At 50.2% G+C, this 17,428-nt stretch overlaps 4 protein-coding genes across 4 annotated transcripts; 1 reads left to right on the forward strand and 3 right to left on the reverse strand.

Annotated features, from left to right (window-relative positions):
- Positions 1 to 655: 655 nt before the first annotated feature.
- On the reverse strand, positions 656 to 5,647 carry BJX68DRAFT_253945 (bifunctional K:H/Na:H antiporter NHX1; the record flags this gene model as incomplete). The annotated part of the gene is made up of 9 exons (XM_071042809.1): positions 656 to 1,878; positions 1,928 to 2,584; positions 2,657 to 2,809; positions 2,899 to 2,934; positions 3,705 to 4,934; positions 4,990 to 5,311; positions 5,373 to 5,412; positions 5,479 to 5,553; positions 5,589 to 5,647. The coding sequence occupies 9 exons, from the start codon at positions 5,645 to 5,647 to the stop codon at positions 656 to 658; spliced, it is 3,795 nt and encodes a 1,264-aa protein (XP_070901569.1).
- Positions 5,648 to 6,545: 898 nt separating this feature from the next.
- On the reverse strand, positions 6,546 to 9,320 carry steA (sexual development transcription factor SteA). Its single transcript, XM_071048978.1, has 5 exons — positions 8,938 to 9,320; positions 8,765 to 8,864; positions 7,164 to 8,708; positions 6,962 to 7,045; positions 6,546 to 6,906 (listed from the first exon to the last, which is right to left on the reverse strand). The coding sequence occupies exons 1-5, from the start codon at positions 9,059 to 9,061 to the stop codon at positions 6,666 to 6,668; spliced, it is 2,094 nt and encodes a 697-aa protein (XP_070901570.1). The 5' UTR covers positions 9,062 to 9,320; the 3' UTR covers positions 6,546 to 6,665.
- Positions 9,321 to 14,873: 5,553 nt separating this feature from the next.
- BJX68DRAFT_264608 (uncharacterized protein) lies at positions 14,874 to 15,817 on the reverse strand (the record flags this gene model as incomplete). Its single annotated transcript, XM_071044994.1, has 2 exons — positions 14,874 to 15,404; positions 15,461 to 15,817. The coding sequence occupies 2 exons, from the start codon at positions 15,815 to 15,817 to the stop codon at positions 14,874 to 14,876; spliced, it is 888 nt and encodes a 295-aa protein (XP_070901571.1).
- Positions 15,818 to 15,975: 158 nt separating this feature from the next.
- On the forward strand, positions 15,976 to 17,149 carry BJX68DRAFT_232353 (1-(5-phosphoribosyl)-5- ((5-phosphoribosylamino)methylideneamino)imidazole-4-carboxamide isomerase HIS6). Its single transcript, XM_071039472.1, has 3 exons — positions 15,976 to 16,360; positions 16,481 to 16,667; positions 16,761 to 17,149. The coding sequence occupies exons 1-3, from the start codon at positions 16,061 to 16,063 to the stop codon at positions 17,042 to 17,044; spliced, it is 771 nt and encodes a 256-aa protein (XP_070901572.1). The 5' UTR covers positions 15,976 to 16,060; the 3' UTR covers positions 17,045 to 17,149.
- Positions 17,150 to 17,428: the final 279 nt, after the last annotated feature.

Raw genomic sequence — 17,428 nt, forward strand, 5'->3', positions numbered from 1 at the left:
CGGTGTTGATCGGAAGCTAGAAAAGCACAATCTGTTTGATCCGGGGGGCGACTGGAGAGCTTATATGGAATAGAGCCTCGAGCTGCTGACGCATGACCACTACAACAAAGGATCATCGCAGTCCGGAGTTTCTTACGTGCGTGCGGTCGGCCGACATCTTCCAGAGCTGTCAAGGTGATACGGATCCAAGATTATCGTTCTTATCGATGGCGAAATCTCCAAAACCCAATCCAGAACTGCAGACGGATGATAAGAAGCCGTAGCGCGTTTTAGCCCGGAGGCTTAATCAAGATTGAGGGGAAGACAGGAGCAAGACGGAGAGTGAGCCTTGAGGAGGCCAGGTCCGGCGCAAGAGTTGCTTCTTTGGGCAAAATTCTCCCCAGGGTTGCATGAAGATGGTGCTTTGGTGCTATTGATTCGTTCCGTCAAACTATCGATGCAAGCCACTTTCAATGCGCTACTATACATACCCAATCACTACAATCAACAGTTTACAATAGTACCTAGGTAGCGTTCTGATTCGAACGATAAGAAGTCTGAGACCCAGCCAATCCAAAAGACCCAGGTGTAGTAGATACTAGGCAGAACAAGGGCAGATGTTGACACAAAACACAAAAGCAAAGTGGTAATTCATAAGCGTACACAGAGCGTAAATCTAAACAGCACCAGGCCCCTTGTGGTTCGACTGATCCAGCAGAAGTCGGGGCTTAATATAATCTTCATCCAACTGCCGGAACCAGGCAACATGATCCCCTGAGGGTCCGCCTGAGAAGAGGTCCCGGATCGTCTCGCGTGCAGTTCGTCCCGTTTCGCGTCGCGAGGGTGATGCGCTCTCCGATTCTTGCGGTGTCTGCGATGGGGTCAGATATTGCGGCGGTTGCGATGGTGAGCGCCGCATCCGTGTGGGGGCAGCTGGAGGCAAGTCATCATCTGAATGTGCTTCATCCACATCAAGATCAAAGGCGTCTAGGTGGTCATTATCGTGCGCTCGGCGCTTGCCGGCGGCCTTCAGGCCAAACTCATCTTCGCTGGCGCTCTCGCTACCGCTATGACTTCCGCGGCGTGCACCCAGGAGAGTCGCGGTCGATGAGCGGTCACGCGTTGTATGGGTGTCTTTGAGGCCAAATGCGTCTGAAAACATTCGGGAATGCCCTCGTCCCGGTCGCGACGACGATGTGGGGCTAGGGCGCCGATTGTTACCGCTCGAGTAACTGTTGTTCCGGTCTATATCCCTTCGCTGCACGCCATCCAGGGGTATGTTGTCTGTACGGCGAGGAGTATATCCCAGGCCGGTATCAGAGCGTTTGTAATAAGTTCCTCCGTTGGACAGTTCAATATCGAATTCATCATCAGACTCGATTTCTTCAACCACACCGGTTCTGATCCCAAGAATCTCCAACATACGCGCTGTTGTGCCTCCGAAAATGATCACGGTGAGCACCACAACGACAAGAACAGTCGCGCGTAATGCTGGTCCATTTACACCTCCTAGGCCTGCAGCTAGTGCGACTCCGACAGCGCCACGCAAGCCAGCCCAGAAAAGCATTGCTTGGTACGCAAATGGCAGCTCATCGGCCACCTCCTGCCCCCTTCGACGAGCCCTGTAGCGGATAAACCAGTTAATCGCCTTGGACAAGGGAAACACCGCAAGGTATCGGGCAAGACAGATACCGAATACGGCAACCAGAATGAAGAGCGGCTGGAAATGCAAATCCTTTTGGACAAGTAGATCGAGGCCCAAGTAGATGAAAATGAAGTTCTCCGACAATTGCGCCATTACTTGGAAGAGGTATTTCGTGGTCAACTGTGTTCGACGGGACATGTTGTAGTAGGCATAATGCTTCAGAGTAATTCCGCAGAACAATAAAGACACAATTCCTATATCAATCAGCATTGAGAAATAAAATATGAAACTCCCCAAACTTACCGGACAAAAGAACACCGTTGGAGAAAAAGTAGCTTGCGTAGGCTATAAGCACGATCAAGCAGCTCTCAATCTTCGGTTGGCGACGGACGTGAGTGTACTTCAGGCCGAGCGCGGTCAGGATTCCCACAATGACGCCGACCAACATACTACCAAAGAAAACCAAGAGGAAAAGCCCAATAGCCTCAAAGAGGTTAAGGATCGACAGGGACTCGGCGTCGCTGGACGCATATTTCTGCGCCGTTTCGAAGAGAACGATGGCAATAGCATCATTCAAGATTGATTCGCCGAAAATAACAGTGTATAGCTTCGGCTCGACTTTATAGAGGTTAAATATGGCTAGAATCGTAACGGGGTCTGTCGCAGAGAGCGTAGCGCCGACCGAGATAGCCTCGACAAAGCTGATACTGAATCCGTCCAACGGTATCCTTGTCCAAAGAAACAGGACTAATCCGAGGACAAGGGCCGAGATGAAGGTTCCCGCGAATGCAAACGTGAGGATCGTGCCGATATTTCGGAAGAAGTTCGCTTGGTGTAGCTCGTATCCCGAGGCCAGGATAATAGGAGGAAGGAGAAGATTGAAGAAGAACTGGTAGTCGAAAGCGACGAAGTTCTCGATGGGCGACTCGGATAATCGAAGGATCAATCCGACGAACATGCCTAATTAGTTAGTAAATTCCTTGTATAAACCGAAAGAGACAAGAAACTGCGTAGGAATAAGCAGACACCTACCTCCAAAGATAGACAGAACTGTTTCATGCACTGCTTCGATCTTCCGTTGCTGCAGGATGTAACTCGTGAATAGAGCCATCATCAGCAGAGCAATCATGATAAAGAGCGCCCAGGAGCTGAAGAACTCCTTGGTGCCTGCTTCCGGAGCATCTGCTATCACCCCATAACGTCAGATTCAGTAGGACAGCTATGCTAGATTCAATTGTGCGGAGACCGCGGTGAGGGGAGATCAAGGCGCGTACCATCGTCGGGGTCTGTGTCATAATCGGCAGCTCTTCCTAGAGTTCAGGTCACAGTCAGTTACCATCTCACATGAAGCTTCAAATTTCGAAGCAAAGCGTGCGGCTGGAATGCGCAGGGGAAAGGGCACATACGAAGGAGGTGATGCAACGCATCACCCATCAGTTGCCCAGCCATTTTGTTGAAGTCTAGCAACCACCACGACGGACACCTAGCGGATAACTCCAGTGGCGATTTTCTCACACCAATGCGAAGCGCACATACTAATTCACGGGTCCTGGAGAGTGTGAGGCGAGGATAGGAGAGCAGATGGGAGTTGGAGGACAAGGGCGAGATAGTTAGGGACAAGTTTCGCCTTCAAGTTGTTCGGAGACTCCCGCGAGTCCCGCCCCAGACAAAGCCAAGACCGGCACAAGGCTGCAGTGATCTTCAGCCATGTTACATCTACTAGTACTACTTCGACCAGAAACGCTGGTAACGTAAAATTGTTCTCTTATCTCAGTCATTGATTTATTCATGTAATTCCTGCTGTTCAAGCTAGAAACCGAGAAACTTTTCCGATCAATTTACGAGATGTCCCTAGTGTCTATTTACTTGTTTAGCAGCTCCCACTTGTGTATGTACATGCCCATATTCTTTTCTAAATATCATGAATATTGTGTCATGATCACTACTCTAAGTAAATGTTCATATGTATCATGTTACGAGTGCCTTGCTGCTCTCCCTGCAGTGCCCTCGGCCAGTCGGCTTGTCAACCAGGCTGCAACCAGAGCAGCACATCCTCCAAACCGCAAGACCCATCCAACACTGTCGTCCCAAGGTTCTCCTCGAGGCTTCTGGAAGGCCTTGAATATGGCACTGCATACCAAGCTCGAAACGACCTGCGGCGCTGAGATGGCCACATTGTGAAGCCCAAGAACGATACCGGCCTGCGCCGTATTTTCCTCGTCTTTGCCTTTGAAAGAGCTTGAGAAGGAACCCTGCTCAAGATCGTCACCGTTTTCAGCGAGATCAGGCTGGGTAGACCTTGAGGGTGTGTTTTCATCGTAAGGCGCCATCTCCGACTGACGACGCCGTACTCGGTGTTCTTCGTTGATGGTCGCTATCTCTGTTGAGATAAATGCAAAAGGTGCCCATAGTGTAAGAGCCCATGAGATTCCCACAAGACCCACCACAGCCGTTGCCGCTTGAATAGAGGATATCACAAAAGTGCTGAACATACATAGAGCAAAGAGTAGATGCGACAAGAGCCAGGCTCGTCGTAATGTAAAACCGGGTATTTGCAGTTTCGACATCAAGTTCCAGCTTTTCGACCCGCCTGGCTTGTCTTTCGACATGTGTGGATGTAGTTCAGAGACCAGCCCTACCTGGATATCTGAAGTCGACTGCCTCTCGAGAGTCAGACAGGGTTCCGTTTCAGGATAGTTGTCAGGGTCGTCAGAGACAGCTGCTTTGTATGTTGGGACGACAAAGATTGGAAGGGTTATGTTGGCTACGAACGAGACTGTCGCGTATATGAGCAGCGCAAATGTCCCTATTCTCGTAGCGTCGTCCCATGCTTTATCGATATCTGGCTCTGAAAGGTTCCCATTTTCGAAGATGGGGTTCACGTAGATCTGCCCAATGTAGGTGGTTGCGTAGTATAAGAAAGGGAACCAGGCAACCCATGCCGCAAGCTGAACCTCGCAAACCTTGGTAGCTTGGGGTGGAAGGTTTTTGATTGACTCGAAAACCTGTTCGAAAAATGCACCGACACCTAGGCTCTCGGAGGATGGTGGCCCATCAAGCCGTGGGTCGCGCTCCTTGACGTAGAGGCAGCTAATCACGAGGGTCACCGCAAGCGCGGTTGAAGCTAGTGCACATAAGATCTGGAACCGCGTGTGTCCGAGAAAAGGAAAGATTTTGGGTAGGTCGATATATCCGAAAATATACCCAACGATATTACCCACGCCAGTTAATCGACTGGCCCAGGCATTGGCCGAGTCCTGTTGATGCGCCGGCGCATTGTCAACAATGAAGCACCGAATACCAGCTTGTACTATATTGGAGGCGTCAATTGGAAATCTCAAACAGCTTAAGGGCAAGGGTCTTACCAGTATTTATAGCGAAATCCAGACACCACATCATTATTGTCGCCACAATAATAGAGGTGATTTTGGCTCCCTCCGACTTCTGGTCGCCCCCAAATATGCCGATCACTCCCTCTACACCCTCCCTAACCCAGGCAAGGGCAAGAAGAGTCACGATTGTCACCGAACCTCCGACAACCATAAACGGCTTCCTTTTGCCCCATGATATCCGGCAGTTGTCACTGCGAATTCCGACATATGGCTGCACCAGCGCTCCCGTTATCGGACCTGCAATCCAAACACAGGCAAGAAGGGCCTTGCTCATTCCCAGCGATAGAAGGTAGGGCTGCATTCAGAGCGTCGTCAGCAAATATCCTGGGTTATAAGCACATAAGGTTCTCGCATACCGACCCGCTGCCTAGCTCGACTGACCATACGACTTGAAGTCTGTCATCCTGTTAGTATCAGGTATGGCACTGGGAATGGGCCTCCTAAAGAGAAGCCAAAACTTACCCACCAATGCTCAAGGTTAGCAAGAACAGATACCAGCTGCTCTTTGTTTCAGAGCTTTCTTGAGAATTCTTGCTCCTGCCAAACCCCGGGGAATCACGAACAACAATTACGGGGTCTTCAACGTCATCAGATGCTCGAGGTCCCACCAGGGGTGAGTTCTCGTGTGCATTTTGTCCACCACTCTCCATCCTTGGGCTCAAGTTCTCTTATCAACTTTCGCGTAGAAGTTGCCGCAGAGCTCTCGTACCAGATGATTCTGGTAGCGGTATGCTACGTTGGATTCATCGAAGGGTTGCAGAGAGTGGATGATAGCGACCAAAGCAGAAGTATCCGATCGGGACAAGACGCAAAGGGTGGTACAATCTGCCTCGGAGATGTATGAAATATATTGCGAATGGAAATATCGAGTAAGTAAATTCTGCAGCAAGGACGAGTCAGAATAGAAGTTGGTTTGAGGCGTCGCATCACTCCCAGACCCAGAGTGGTGATGTCGTCTTCAAGTTCGTCATATCCCGTGCACGTGACCCTGTCGAGCACAGCCAACGAGGAGTCAAGTACAAGCGAAGGATGATGAATCATAGCAGATATGCGAAACTCAAACAAATGTCTATTTTGAGTAGATTTCTTCCTATGTACATACTTGACCATAGCCCACCCTCTTTCACACGTAAAAACTTCGTAACTCGGAAATGTCTATCAGTTTTCAGCCAGAAGCCCCAGGCCTCTGAGCCAGATGAGAGTGTTCAAGGACAGCTCCCGTGATTTCCCATAAAGTGAGCATGCTCCTCAAAGCCTGGTACAGTGGTATATCCGCTTTCCTTCCGTGTCCTTTTCCATAAAGAACAGTACAGGCCCTCTGAACAAAGGAAAAGTAAAACGAGACGAAAACAAAGAATCCAAAAATAAGTCAGAGAACAAGTAAAGGTATGATACGAGCCACTGCACATATATCAAGACCCAAACATAAACCACAGAGACAGATAGATGCTCTTTCGAGACGTGGACCGAAAACCGTAAAACAAAATGCCGGCGTCGATGGCTGATTGTGAGGGGCAGCTCGGAAAGAACCAGAAGAGATTAAGTAACCATGTAGTTTGAACAAACCCGTATTAGAATAGCAAGTGAAACACGCAAGACCTCGAGCCACCATGTGTCTGCAGACAGAAAGAAAACGCCCAGCAGCTGCGCTACATGTGTTGCTGCAGGAGCTGAGGCGCAATCATGTGAGATGCCATCATTGTCCCCATTGTCGACGGTAGAGTCATTGCGGTGGGGATCGAGGCTACACCAGAAACTGTATGTTGGATAGACTCGGTCGGAGAGTCATCTTCGTCGTGGGTAACCGAGTCGTTGTCTTCATTGTCGTAGTCCTCATCGTGTATGAGTGGTTGATGGCCATCCTGCTGTGCCTCATGGATGCGACGGTGTCTGGGTGACAGAGTAAGAAATATGCCAAAGGCAACTAGATTGATAGGGGGCATACTGTGCCAGGTTATCAGACCTGGAAAACGCTTTGTTGCAGTATGGGCAAGGGTAGGGGCGCTCTTGGGTGTGAGTCCTCACATGTCTATTTTAGATAATGGTCAGTCGGCGGTTAGGGAAATTATGATGGAGTCACCCCACATACGGGCCAGAGCGAGTCGAGCCATTAAAAGCGGGGTGGGAAATAGCGGGCTAGAACGTACCGTTTCAGATGCTCTAATCTCTTGAAGAGCCGCCCGCAAGAAGGAATCGGGCAAGAATGCGATTTTTGAGGATACGGTCCGAGTTCCATCATCGTAGCGCTCCTTGCACGACGGACAGGGCCTGTCGAGAATCTGTCGGCCTTGTTACCGACGTTATTGTGGACGGTTGTTTCCATGGTTCCGTTTGTGGGGAGAGCAGCCAGATTGTCCGGTGTCCGGGCAAGCGGAATGGAGTTTTGCTCATGATTCTCATCCACGCTAGAAAGAGGGGTTCCATTGCGCGACATTTCTTGGAGCAGATTCTTCTGTGGAAGGACAGCAGGATGATATGTCGCACTAACAGAACGGTGCAGCGAATCGTGACGCAACTCATCCCCTTCTCCAGGAGCGACCGAACTGGAAACAGAGCGCCGCAAATCACTCGGTTTATGAGCGGCGTAAGAAATTGACTGGGAGCCTTGAACTGGCGCAGGAGATTGCGTGCCGCCTGTCACAGGATTGATAGAGCCGGGTGGGATTGAAGAGCGGCGCCGGCGTTGCTTATAGGTGGGGGACCCCTCCAGAACGGAATAAACATTGGAGTGGAAAGTCCGGGCAGGCGTGGGAAAGTGCCCGCTGGCGAGGTTGGATGGTGGCAGGTGCATCATTGGGTTGAAGGAAGCTCCGGAAGAGATATCTGGGATTGCAGTATACAGACCCGTGTCTTCATTAGCAATATACGCAGGTTCGGCACCCATGTGGGAGCTGTGCTGCGGTGGGGTGACGGGCTCGAAGGACAACCCCCGGTTGCTGTAATCTTCGTAGTGGGAGGAGACAAAGGACGGAGCTGGAGAGTACTCGACGAAGGTAGGCATTGAGGAGTGACGCTGGTGGATGCGAGCGATGGGCATTCCGTTGCGGTCGTACTGAATGGCACCATAATCCGCCTCGCGCTTAATAATGTTCTGAGCCAGAGTATTGGGCATCGGAATCGATGCGTACATCGGCGGATTCGCTGTCTCGTCCGTGAGAAGGGGGATCGACGGGGGAGCCATCTGGGTAGCCATCTGGGGAGGAGGCATTGCGTCAACGGTCCGAACGACTGGGGATGCAGATTGGCCATATGTCGTACTTGCGTGTGCAGCAAACGATGATGAATTCGCTTGTTGTGCCTTTGTGAGTTGCTCATACAACGACTGGGATGAATCAAACTCAAAAGACAAAGCAGGCTCGCTGACTGCGACAGTGGTGGCTTCCTGGCCCATTTTCTCCCGCTTCAAATCACGCTCTAGCGCATCGAGGAACAGTCTGTCATGAGGCACACTGTACCAGTAGAAGACCTTTTGCTTCTTCTGAGTTCGGATACAATTGTTCTTGTAAAGAAAATCGAGGAACGGGCTCTTCGGTTCTTCAAGAGTAGCATCGGTCCCAGCCTTCAGGTTGCGCAGGTCGGAAAAGATACCTTCCTCGAATTTCTTCGAGTTCTTTACTGGGCGTCCAAAAGCTTGAAATCTGAATGCAAGGCATCGCACGATATCGGTTCCTGAAACGTGGAAAAGATTGTTCCTGTAGCCGAGTGGTGAGTGAGACTGGTAGGAGCCAGATTTAGTAGTAAGACTAACCAGAGGACGCAGGAGATGTAATCGCCAGTTGGGAGCAGGAATCGCCGAATGAGTTGGTCTGGCTGCCAATCTACTGGCGCCGAAAGAAGGAAGTATTTTACTGTAGCAAAGGTCAGATATCTGCTCGGTAAACAAGATGACGGGCGCTAAAAATTGACAAATTCATTTCTTACAGTTATCAACTTGCTGGAGAGCAACCTGTGCATCGTGAGGCAGGCTCTGCTGCGCTTCGCTAGACAGCATGAAGGTCTCCGGCTTCTGAGGCGGCGCCATAGGGGCACCGTGTTGAGGGTACATTTTCGCGACCTAGAGGCACCCAAAAGTTAGAGGGAGGGTCAAGAGCCCGGCGTGCGAGCGCAACTCGTCGGTTATCGCAGCCTCGATGGGAGTCAGATGGGATGAACGTACGGTCAAGAGGCTCCGTCAGAGAGTCAGTGACTCGTCTGTGCAAGGTTCGAGGTATTGGCAAAATTAAGGCAAAACGAGTAGCGTTTTATAGGTTGGTTAAGATGTTTGTATAAGAAACAGCGATCGGAGATGGAATCCAGAAACACAAGATGAGGAACCAGCCTCCTGGAAAAGGTTGTTAGAGAGTCAGAGGTTGGCGAATAACGACCGTCAACAAAGACAGAAGGGACCAAAGGATAATGAAAGGAGGTAAAGAGTCGAAATGGGCCAGCCCGTTTCCAATTCTCTTTGAAGAGCTCGCACGGCGAAATTGAAATGAAACGAAAGGAGAGCAAATAGAGGCAAGTCGTGATGAGGAGGGGAGGGGGGAGAGGAAGAGAGTCGGATGCGAAGGAAGACTTGCTTTTTCAGAGTGTTGAGGAAATGGGTTGGAGACCAGAAGAAGAGGGAGGATAATAATAAGCCTCGTTATTATTATGCTTGAGGAAAGATGCTAATAATAATGCTGGAAGAATAATAAGGGAAAATAATAAATAATAATGAATAAATGATGATGACAATCTGAACCAGCCAGTCTGGATGGTCGCTGAGGGGTCAGAATCAGAGAAGAATTCAGGGAGCGCCAGACGGGGACGATGCATCCACGATCCATCGTAACTCGCTCGTTCTTCTCAGTATTTGAGGGCGTCTATGAGTGGCTCAATCACACGGCCACTGCAGGGCTATTGAGGGCACCGCAAGGAAGAGCGGAGACCGGCGCTAGGGGAGTGGGCACTCAAAAAGTTGCGATACGGGTCCGGTACACGTATCCTTACCAGGGCCTTCAGTCATTCAGGGCAGCACTTGGGATTCTGCTCAAAAAAAAAGGCCAGCCAGAATCACAGAGACAGCCCGAGAGTGAAAAGTGGGGTCTTCCCACGATCTGTTCAGAGTTGGCAAGGAATTTAGGTGGTTTCCTCCCGGATTGACCTCCATGTTTGGTTAGCCTGCATTGAGCACTACTGGGGAAGCTTCGTGCTCTCAGAGTCTCTGTACCTGCGTTTCACCCCGAGAATAGATACTCTGTGGCTGGAGCTCAATGCTTAGGATCTACTCATGATCTGAGAAGGTCATAGTCGGTTGAGAGGAGGTGTGTAAAGCATCAGAGCCTCCTCCAGTAGAGAGACCGCTCAGCGCTCATAGTGAACTACCATGTGCTTCAAGCAACTGGCGATCAACTTGAACGTTAGACAGCTGGAAGTGGAACCCGTCCAGCAACTCGAAGTGCATTAACTCATTCAAGAATTCTGAATAATGGTCGTGATCCACCAAAGCAAACTGTGTGGCTTTAAGTCTTGAGCTCAAGTCAAGCTAGTCGGGGTATGCTTCATTTGCATATGCCATACTGCATATCCGACTCGGGGGATGATCATCTTCGATGCAAAAGGCGCATCCGCTTCTCGAGTCTGCGGGCTGGACGTTTGTACCGGTATTTGATTTGGGGGCCGCCTCAACAGTAAGAGTATGGAGAAATGTACCTGTCAACTTGTCAAATCATGTCATGGTTTCGCCAGGCTGTTTGCCTGCCAAGGGATGCGAGTCAGGAGCAGCCGACATCCCAGTGGGTGGAACCAAACAATGCCAAGCCTGACAAACATCATCAAACTGGCGCCGGAAACAATCGTGAAGTATTTGCCCCTTGTTTCAGCATATGTGAGCGCTTACCTCAATCCAATGAACTTCCAAGTTTCACTTCATGGTGGCCCCTGGCCTCCAAGGCCCGTCCAGTCGCCTCAGCGCTGATGATGCCCGGCGCTGGGTCATCTGGTCGCCTAGTCATTCGATAGCCCCCATCATCGCCTCGATCCTCAATCCTCCGAGTTCGATCTGTGCTCTGAAGGGCACCCGCAGCGGCTCGTTCCTTCTTTAACTGGCAAGAGCTGCTCGACACCCTGGTGCGCTGTCCGCCAGCGTTCAGGAAGTGCTGATGCTTGAATTACCAGCTTCTCTAGTTCGTTCTTCCATAATCTATCGGCCTTGCCTCCAAAGCGTTGTTACACAAATCTCTAGTCCCTCAACACTGCATCAAGTACTCTCACGGGCGGTTGCAATTGAAAGTGCTCTCCAGTAAGCTTCCATCATTATTGGGGCGAGAAATTCGAGCTCTGTCAACGTGCCCTCAATTGACTAAAAATAGATCCATCGTCTCTTATTCTCTCCGCTGTGCTTTGGTCATCATTTCTGGATGAGTCCAGATCGACTTGCAATCATATTCCGGGTCACTTGCTCCAGAACTTCTGTTACACATCTCAGATCTGGTATAGCTTGACAGTCAAATCTGCTAGGGCCCGCAAGGCATCCAACAGGAGATCTCGATTTGCCTTTCCGGCCTTTCCGAGCTCTATCAACAAAATATGATCAATCTGGGTGATAGGTCACTCAAAGTGCCACCTCTATCGTCCTCCATCAGCTGTTAGGGTTGCCGTTGAACTTTTGGTCGACTAGTCTGTCTTGACTCTCAAATCACCAGATGTGCTCGGCGACAGATGGCACGATCTCAATAATGTCGGCCGCGGACATTGAGTAGTATACGGAGTACCGGCTCATCGAAGACTCGGAAGATAAAAAACGGCCGGCTCAATCAGCTCAACGATCTCTAATGCCGGGTCTGTTTTTACGCCATCGCATACCATGGGTGGGCCAGAAACCCCTTGCTTAAATGAATAGAACCCTAAATAGCGACAAAAGTCGAGGGTTCAACCGTTCAAGATTAGGGCAATAACTTTGTCCCTTGACCTTCAACTTGTCTTCCCACAGTTCTCATCAACTTCAGCCAGGTCGTCCTTTATCAGCCTCGAAGATCTGCACGATCATCATTGGCTCGGGTAGTCTTCGGAGATACCCTATATCGGCTCCCAACATAGTATAGCCCCTAGACAATCGTTGACGACGCTGAGATAAAAAAGGACTAGTATTCTTAATCGACGAGAAAGACCAAGTAACAAGATAACGGAACGAGGAAGAACAACGGCGCCCAACTATCTGCTTCGTGAGAAATAGCAATGGGAAGACGTGGTAGGGACGTGCGACAAGGCCCATAGTAGTCCCAACTACGTAGCAAAAAATTCTCCGAACGGACCCAGCCATTAATGACCCCACCGCCTGTGATCATTGCTCGTGAACGAGGTGGTGGATCAAGATAGCAAGATCTCAGATTCAAAGCAAGAAATTTAGGCACGTCGACGACTCAGCAAAGCCAGGACGCTGCCTAGGCTCGGTTCCTTGAAAGTCTCATCGAGCCACCAGATTCAGGAACAAGAACACATCGTTGAGCCGGCCGAACAGGGCACAGGAGTCCCCCTACAGAAACCATGACCGAGCTCTGTCTTCGAGTTCCGGAGATCACTCGCTTCGATTTTCCTTCGAGACCCTGTGGGGACATAGATAGTCGAAACAATTCGGTCTGCACGAGATGCTGTTTGATCGTCCTGACTGAAACCATCTAGAACATACAGCAAAGTTCTTAAAACTCAAAGCTTACCCTGATACGGGATCCTGGTCAACATCCATAGACCGCGATATCCGGTTCCAACACCACCCTTTTGCATGGTATGATCGAAGTCTTTTTGATTGCTTGGTCCAACCTCCTTTTCCGTGCGTCGAGCGACGAGTCATGGTCACCTTGTTGTGTTAGCTTGTTGTTAGGGGCCGATGCTCGGCTGCGTAGCTTGTGGATACAGTCTCGAGGCCAGTTCCGACTACTGCACCTCGTGCCTGCATGAGAACCTGCGGGGAAATGGTCTTGTAGCATCTTGTGCCGTGAGACCTTCGGCATGGGCAAGAGAGGTTTTCGCGAAGAATAGAGAACAGAGAAATGGCAATTGTTCTTCAGGATTCAACATCCTTGAGACTAATTTCCCCGCAATCTGATCAGATGACTGACACTCCCGAGTCCCCTGCACTTTTGACAGGCTACGGGACTCTAGGGTAATGTCTCGATTGACCCAACTTTGGCCTTCCCCTGACAGACTTGAAGACCTGGTTCAGCCCACCAGCTTCTACCACCAAAAGGCCCAGCTGTTCTGTTGCTATTTCTAACAGAAATATCGAATCTCACCCTCTGATGTATCTCTTAAAGCTCTGGAGGCTGTTCTGGAATCTCTAGAACTTCCTCGGCAAAAAAATCTTGTCATCCTCTGGAGTCTGAACCGTCAAGGACGTGCCAAGGAACCAATCCAACACTAACTGTGACCATTACGCAGGCCACTAGATACTTCTCTCTTATTCCTCCGATTCTATCTAGTGCCAGTCCAACTTGGTCAGAATTTGGTGTCAACAGGCTCAACCGAGGGGTTCTCTGGCCTTGACAACAAACTCCGGAGAAATCTCGAGAGCCGGGATCCTTCCAAAGGACCACAGAGCGGAAGGATGTCTGTTTGAATAGCCAGAATCCTTAGACAGGAATTCTCAACATTGATCAATTATCTACCCCTTCAAACTTCGAAAGACGGTCTCTCAGTTGAGATAGTAGAAGAGGAGCGGTGATTAGCGGCAACTTGGGTACACACCCCCCAGGCTGGTGACTTGCAGAATCTGAAACACGAAGTATATCCTCATTTGACAGTTTCATGCCTCAGCCCGATTTCCGATGGCTGGACAGAGTTGGATGATGCAGTGTTCCTTCATTATGATACTAAAGCCACTGACGCCAGCATGAAGGTCATCCGTCGGTCATGAGTTGCTTCGTATCCCAGGCGTCCTGACTCCTGCCTGGTTTATCTTCCCACAAACCTTAGTTTAAGGCGTGGAGAGTCGAATCAGTGTGGCCGGCAACCAGGGTGCGAAGAGATGGAAAGTTTCCTTCGAGCTCCCAGGCACAGTTGGTTGTGATTGTATTGTCGCGATCCTTCGTCTGTACTTAGGGCCTCAAGGCAAATGGGGCAATTGACAGGCTACAGGATTCCAGAATATCTATTGATGAAGTCGAACGAGCACTGCGACCAGCACAACAGATGTTTTCGATACGACATCCTCGCGAATGGAAAATTGCAGCCACAGGATAGTAGGATACGATGAGAGAAATAGCAGGAGAAAAGTGAAAGAGGCTTTCGGTCGAGTTTCCTGACGCGCCCTAGGATTACCTAAAGTCTATCAAAGACAAGTCCACGAAATGACCCTGCTGCTCTGTCCACCCCCAAGCGGCGAAAGATTTCCAGAGCAGGGAAAGAGGAGCGCGAGCATGGCCGGGAAACTATTTCTCAAACCTTAGCGTTGTCGGAGATTTCACCGTTTCAGGAACGGGTGCGCTTTTGGAAACGCGCTATACTCGGATGAGTTGGGGCGGCCTCTAAAATAGACCCAACTTGGAAGAGGCTAAGGTTTCAAGTCTCTGCAGGGAGCTCTTCGGAAGAACTGGCTTGGCATCAAAAGTGGGCAGGCTGGGTCCGTGATCGAGTTCATCGTGCAAGGAACTGGTTCGAAAGATGGCCGGAACTTGGTCAAGTTTTCAACATCTGTGTCGCGGGTTGAGACTTGAAACTGCCGGTGGGGAGAGAAGCTCAGAGCTTCCCCATACAGGAAAAGAAGAGATGCCCTGAAAAGTCTGGTTCGAGCAGAATCGGAGCTAAAGCGTGACGGACAACCGATCTCGAATTGCAAACTGACGGGAGACGGGATATCGTCTGCTCCAGGCGAATCGCCAGAAATCTCCCGAGTTTTCCTTCTAGCGGCGACCACGACCTCGCCCCCTGCCCTTGCCTCTGCCTCGTCGTGCGCTCTGAACTTGCGCAATGTCACGTTGGCTGAGATTCAGAGTTCCGCCCGCAAATTTTCCTATCGATGGGCCTCCGACTCCTCTTTCGCGTCGTCCGCTGCTGACGTTTGTCTTTGGCGCAGGTTTCTCAAGGACGATCCCGTTCTCACGAGCCTCCCTGCGACGCTTGTCTTCCTTGGAAGTGGCTTTGGCTTTGATACCCTTGCGCATTGACGACGGCATATTCTTCTGGTGATAAAGTGATTTCTTCGCCCCAAGCTCCTGCATTCTTAGATCGAGTGCCTTGTGTCGGTTCTTGCCCGTGGGGGCGAGATCGGATGCCGAGTCCAGCAGATGGGATTCTTTCAACAGTCGCTGTAGCGCGAGGTCGTTCTTTAAATTCATCGATTCGGTGTCTTTGTCATCGTCTGCATCCGCGCCTTTCTTCGCATGATCTGTAGTAGGTGTCGGGTCAGTAGCGGATGACGGTGGCTTCGCGGACTGGTGATTTACGACGTTAGAGTTGATGACTGTAATGCCTCATGCCATAAACTTACCATAAAAGCCTTTCGCGCTCTCTTGTCCATTAGGGCGTCGGCCTTGGTGAAAGGTGCTGTGTAATCGACTACCTCAACCGGACGATTCTCATTGTCATCCTCCCCATCTATACCGCTCCATTCTGATTCAGATCCCGAGTCTTCAGAGTCCTCACTATCATGGCCACTTTCAGAGCCGGAATCGTCCTGTGTTGCGCCGTTTTCCTGCACTTCCAGAGGCTCAAATTGAGCTTCGAAGAATTTGCGAAAGATATCTTGAGCGCTTGATTCCGTCGCGGTCGGAGGTTCCTCTTGGTCTTTCTTGTCTTTCTTTGATCTTGATTCCACAGAGATATCTCGTTTCCGCTTTCCAATCATTTTGTAAAATGTGTTATCGGATGTAACGCTTTTCTGTCAATAATTGAAAGTTCAAGGGAAGGCGGTTTGGGGAGAATTTTAGATTAGATCTTGGTCACGTGCGATAAGATAAGGAGGTTTCATCTTGGAGGGGAAGCTGTTCCATCAAAGTTGACCCACGACAGAATTCACAATTGAGTATACAGCATCAAATTGAAAGTCAGGTTGCGAGCGTGCGTTAAGCTGACGAGTATCCTGCACAAAATGACTCAATTCCGCCCCTGCATCGACCTCCACTCGGGACAAGTCAAGCAGATCGTTGGAGGTACATTAAGTAATGTCGAGTCAGACCTGAAGACAAACTATGTATCAAAGCTCCCGGCAAGCCACTACGCAGCACTGTACCAGAAGCATAATCTCCGAGGCGGTCATGTTGTCATGCTAGGTCCGGGCAATGATGATGCCGCAACGGAAGCCCTGAGAACGTGGCCCCAGGGTCTGCAGGTCGCTGGTGGAATTACGGATAAGAATGCGCAGTACTGGATCGAGCAGGGAGCTGAGAAGGTCAGTTCGATACTCGTTCCTGTCGGGCGAGTGCGGGTATAAGGCGGCTATGCTGTCCTGTTTGCTTTGAGGGTGTGGGCCATATGTGTTGAATTGTTTGGTGCTAACCAATATCACCAGGTCATCATCACATCATTTCTCTTCCCAGAGGGCAAGTTCTCTCTTGAACGACTTCAGTCCGTCCTATCTGCTCTAGGCGGTGACAAATCAAAGCTAGTGCTCGATCTCAGCTGTCGACGGAAAGACAACACATGGTTTGTGGCCATGAACCGGTGGCAGACGATCACGGAGATGGAAGTAAACCAAGGCACGTACAATTCTACTTACCAGTGACCTCTCACCAAATTCTCCTGCGTCTCCAAGGGACCTGTTGGGGGATCTTTTTACTGACATGCCACAGAATCAATATCCCTCCTCGAACCATACTGCTCCGAGTTCCTCATCCATGCTGCGGACGTGGAAGGGTTACAGCAGGGAGTTGACGAGGAACTGGTCTCGAAACTCTCGCAGTGGTGCTCAATACCAGTTACGTATGCGGGCGGGGCCCGGAGTCTCCAGGATCTGGAGAAGGTTCACCTTAGCAGTCATGGGAAGGTTGATTTGACGATTGGGAGTGCGCTGGATATATTTGGGGGATCTGGTGTCACTTTCGAGGAGTGTATCCAGTGGAACAAGGATCATTGATTTGATATATCTAGGCTATGATCTACGCGTCTTATAAGTCGCTTGTAAATATGTTGTCAGGCTGGTTGTAGTTCTAGATAGAATATAGAGTAGATATTGTGAAGCTAGCCCGCCGAGGCGTTTCGGTATATTGCAGATCAATTCTATGAAAGCCAAAACATTATATACATACAGCATGCATCGCAAGCTGCGTTCTCCCTAAGAACCAGCCAGCTGTTGTCTAGGAAGAATGGCAGTAGCCCGGGTCAGATGAGTTCCGCCAACTGCACTACTATCTCACCCTCCAAGAGCACTATGCGACGCCCTCCGCTCGATACTATTCAACGGACAAGCTTCATTGTATATCCAGTACGCAACCAGCCCGAAGCAAAGCGTGTCTGAAAG

Source organism: Aspergillus pseudodeflectus, assembly GCF_044049435.1.
Source record: "Aspergillus pseudodeflectus strain CBS 756.74 chromosome Unknown BJX68scaffold_11, whole genome shotgun sequence".
Taxonomy (NCBI): Eukaryota; Fungi; Ascomycota; class Eurotiomycetes; order Eurotiales; family Aspergillaceae; genus Aspergillus; species Aspergillus pseudodeflectus.

Coding starts and splice junctions, on each gene's coding strand:
- BJX68DRAFT_232353 (XM_071039472.1), top strand. CDS start 16,061: ATGACTCAATTCCGCCCCTGCATCGACCTCCACTCGGGACAAGTCAAG. Junction 16,361..16,480: donor TCGAGCAGGGAGCTGAGAAG/GTCAGTTCGATA, acceptor CAATATCACCAG/GTCATCATCACATCATTTCT. Junction 16,668..16,760: donor GGAGATGGAAGTAAACCAAG/GCACGTACAATT, acceptor GACATGCCACAG/AATCAATATCCCTCCTCGAA.
- steA (XM_071048978.1), bottom strand. CDS start 9,061: ATGTACCCTCAACACGGTGCCCCTATGGCGCCGCCTCAGAAGCCGGAG. Junction 8,709..8,764: donor TACATCTCCTGCGTCCTCTG/GTTAGTCTTACT, acceptor ACTCGGCTACAG/GAACAATCTTTTCCACGTTT. Junction 7,046..7,163: donor AGATTAGAGCATCTGAAACG/GTACGTTCTAGC, acceptor TATCTAAAATAG/ACATGTGAGGACTCACACCC.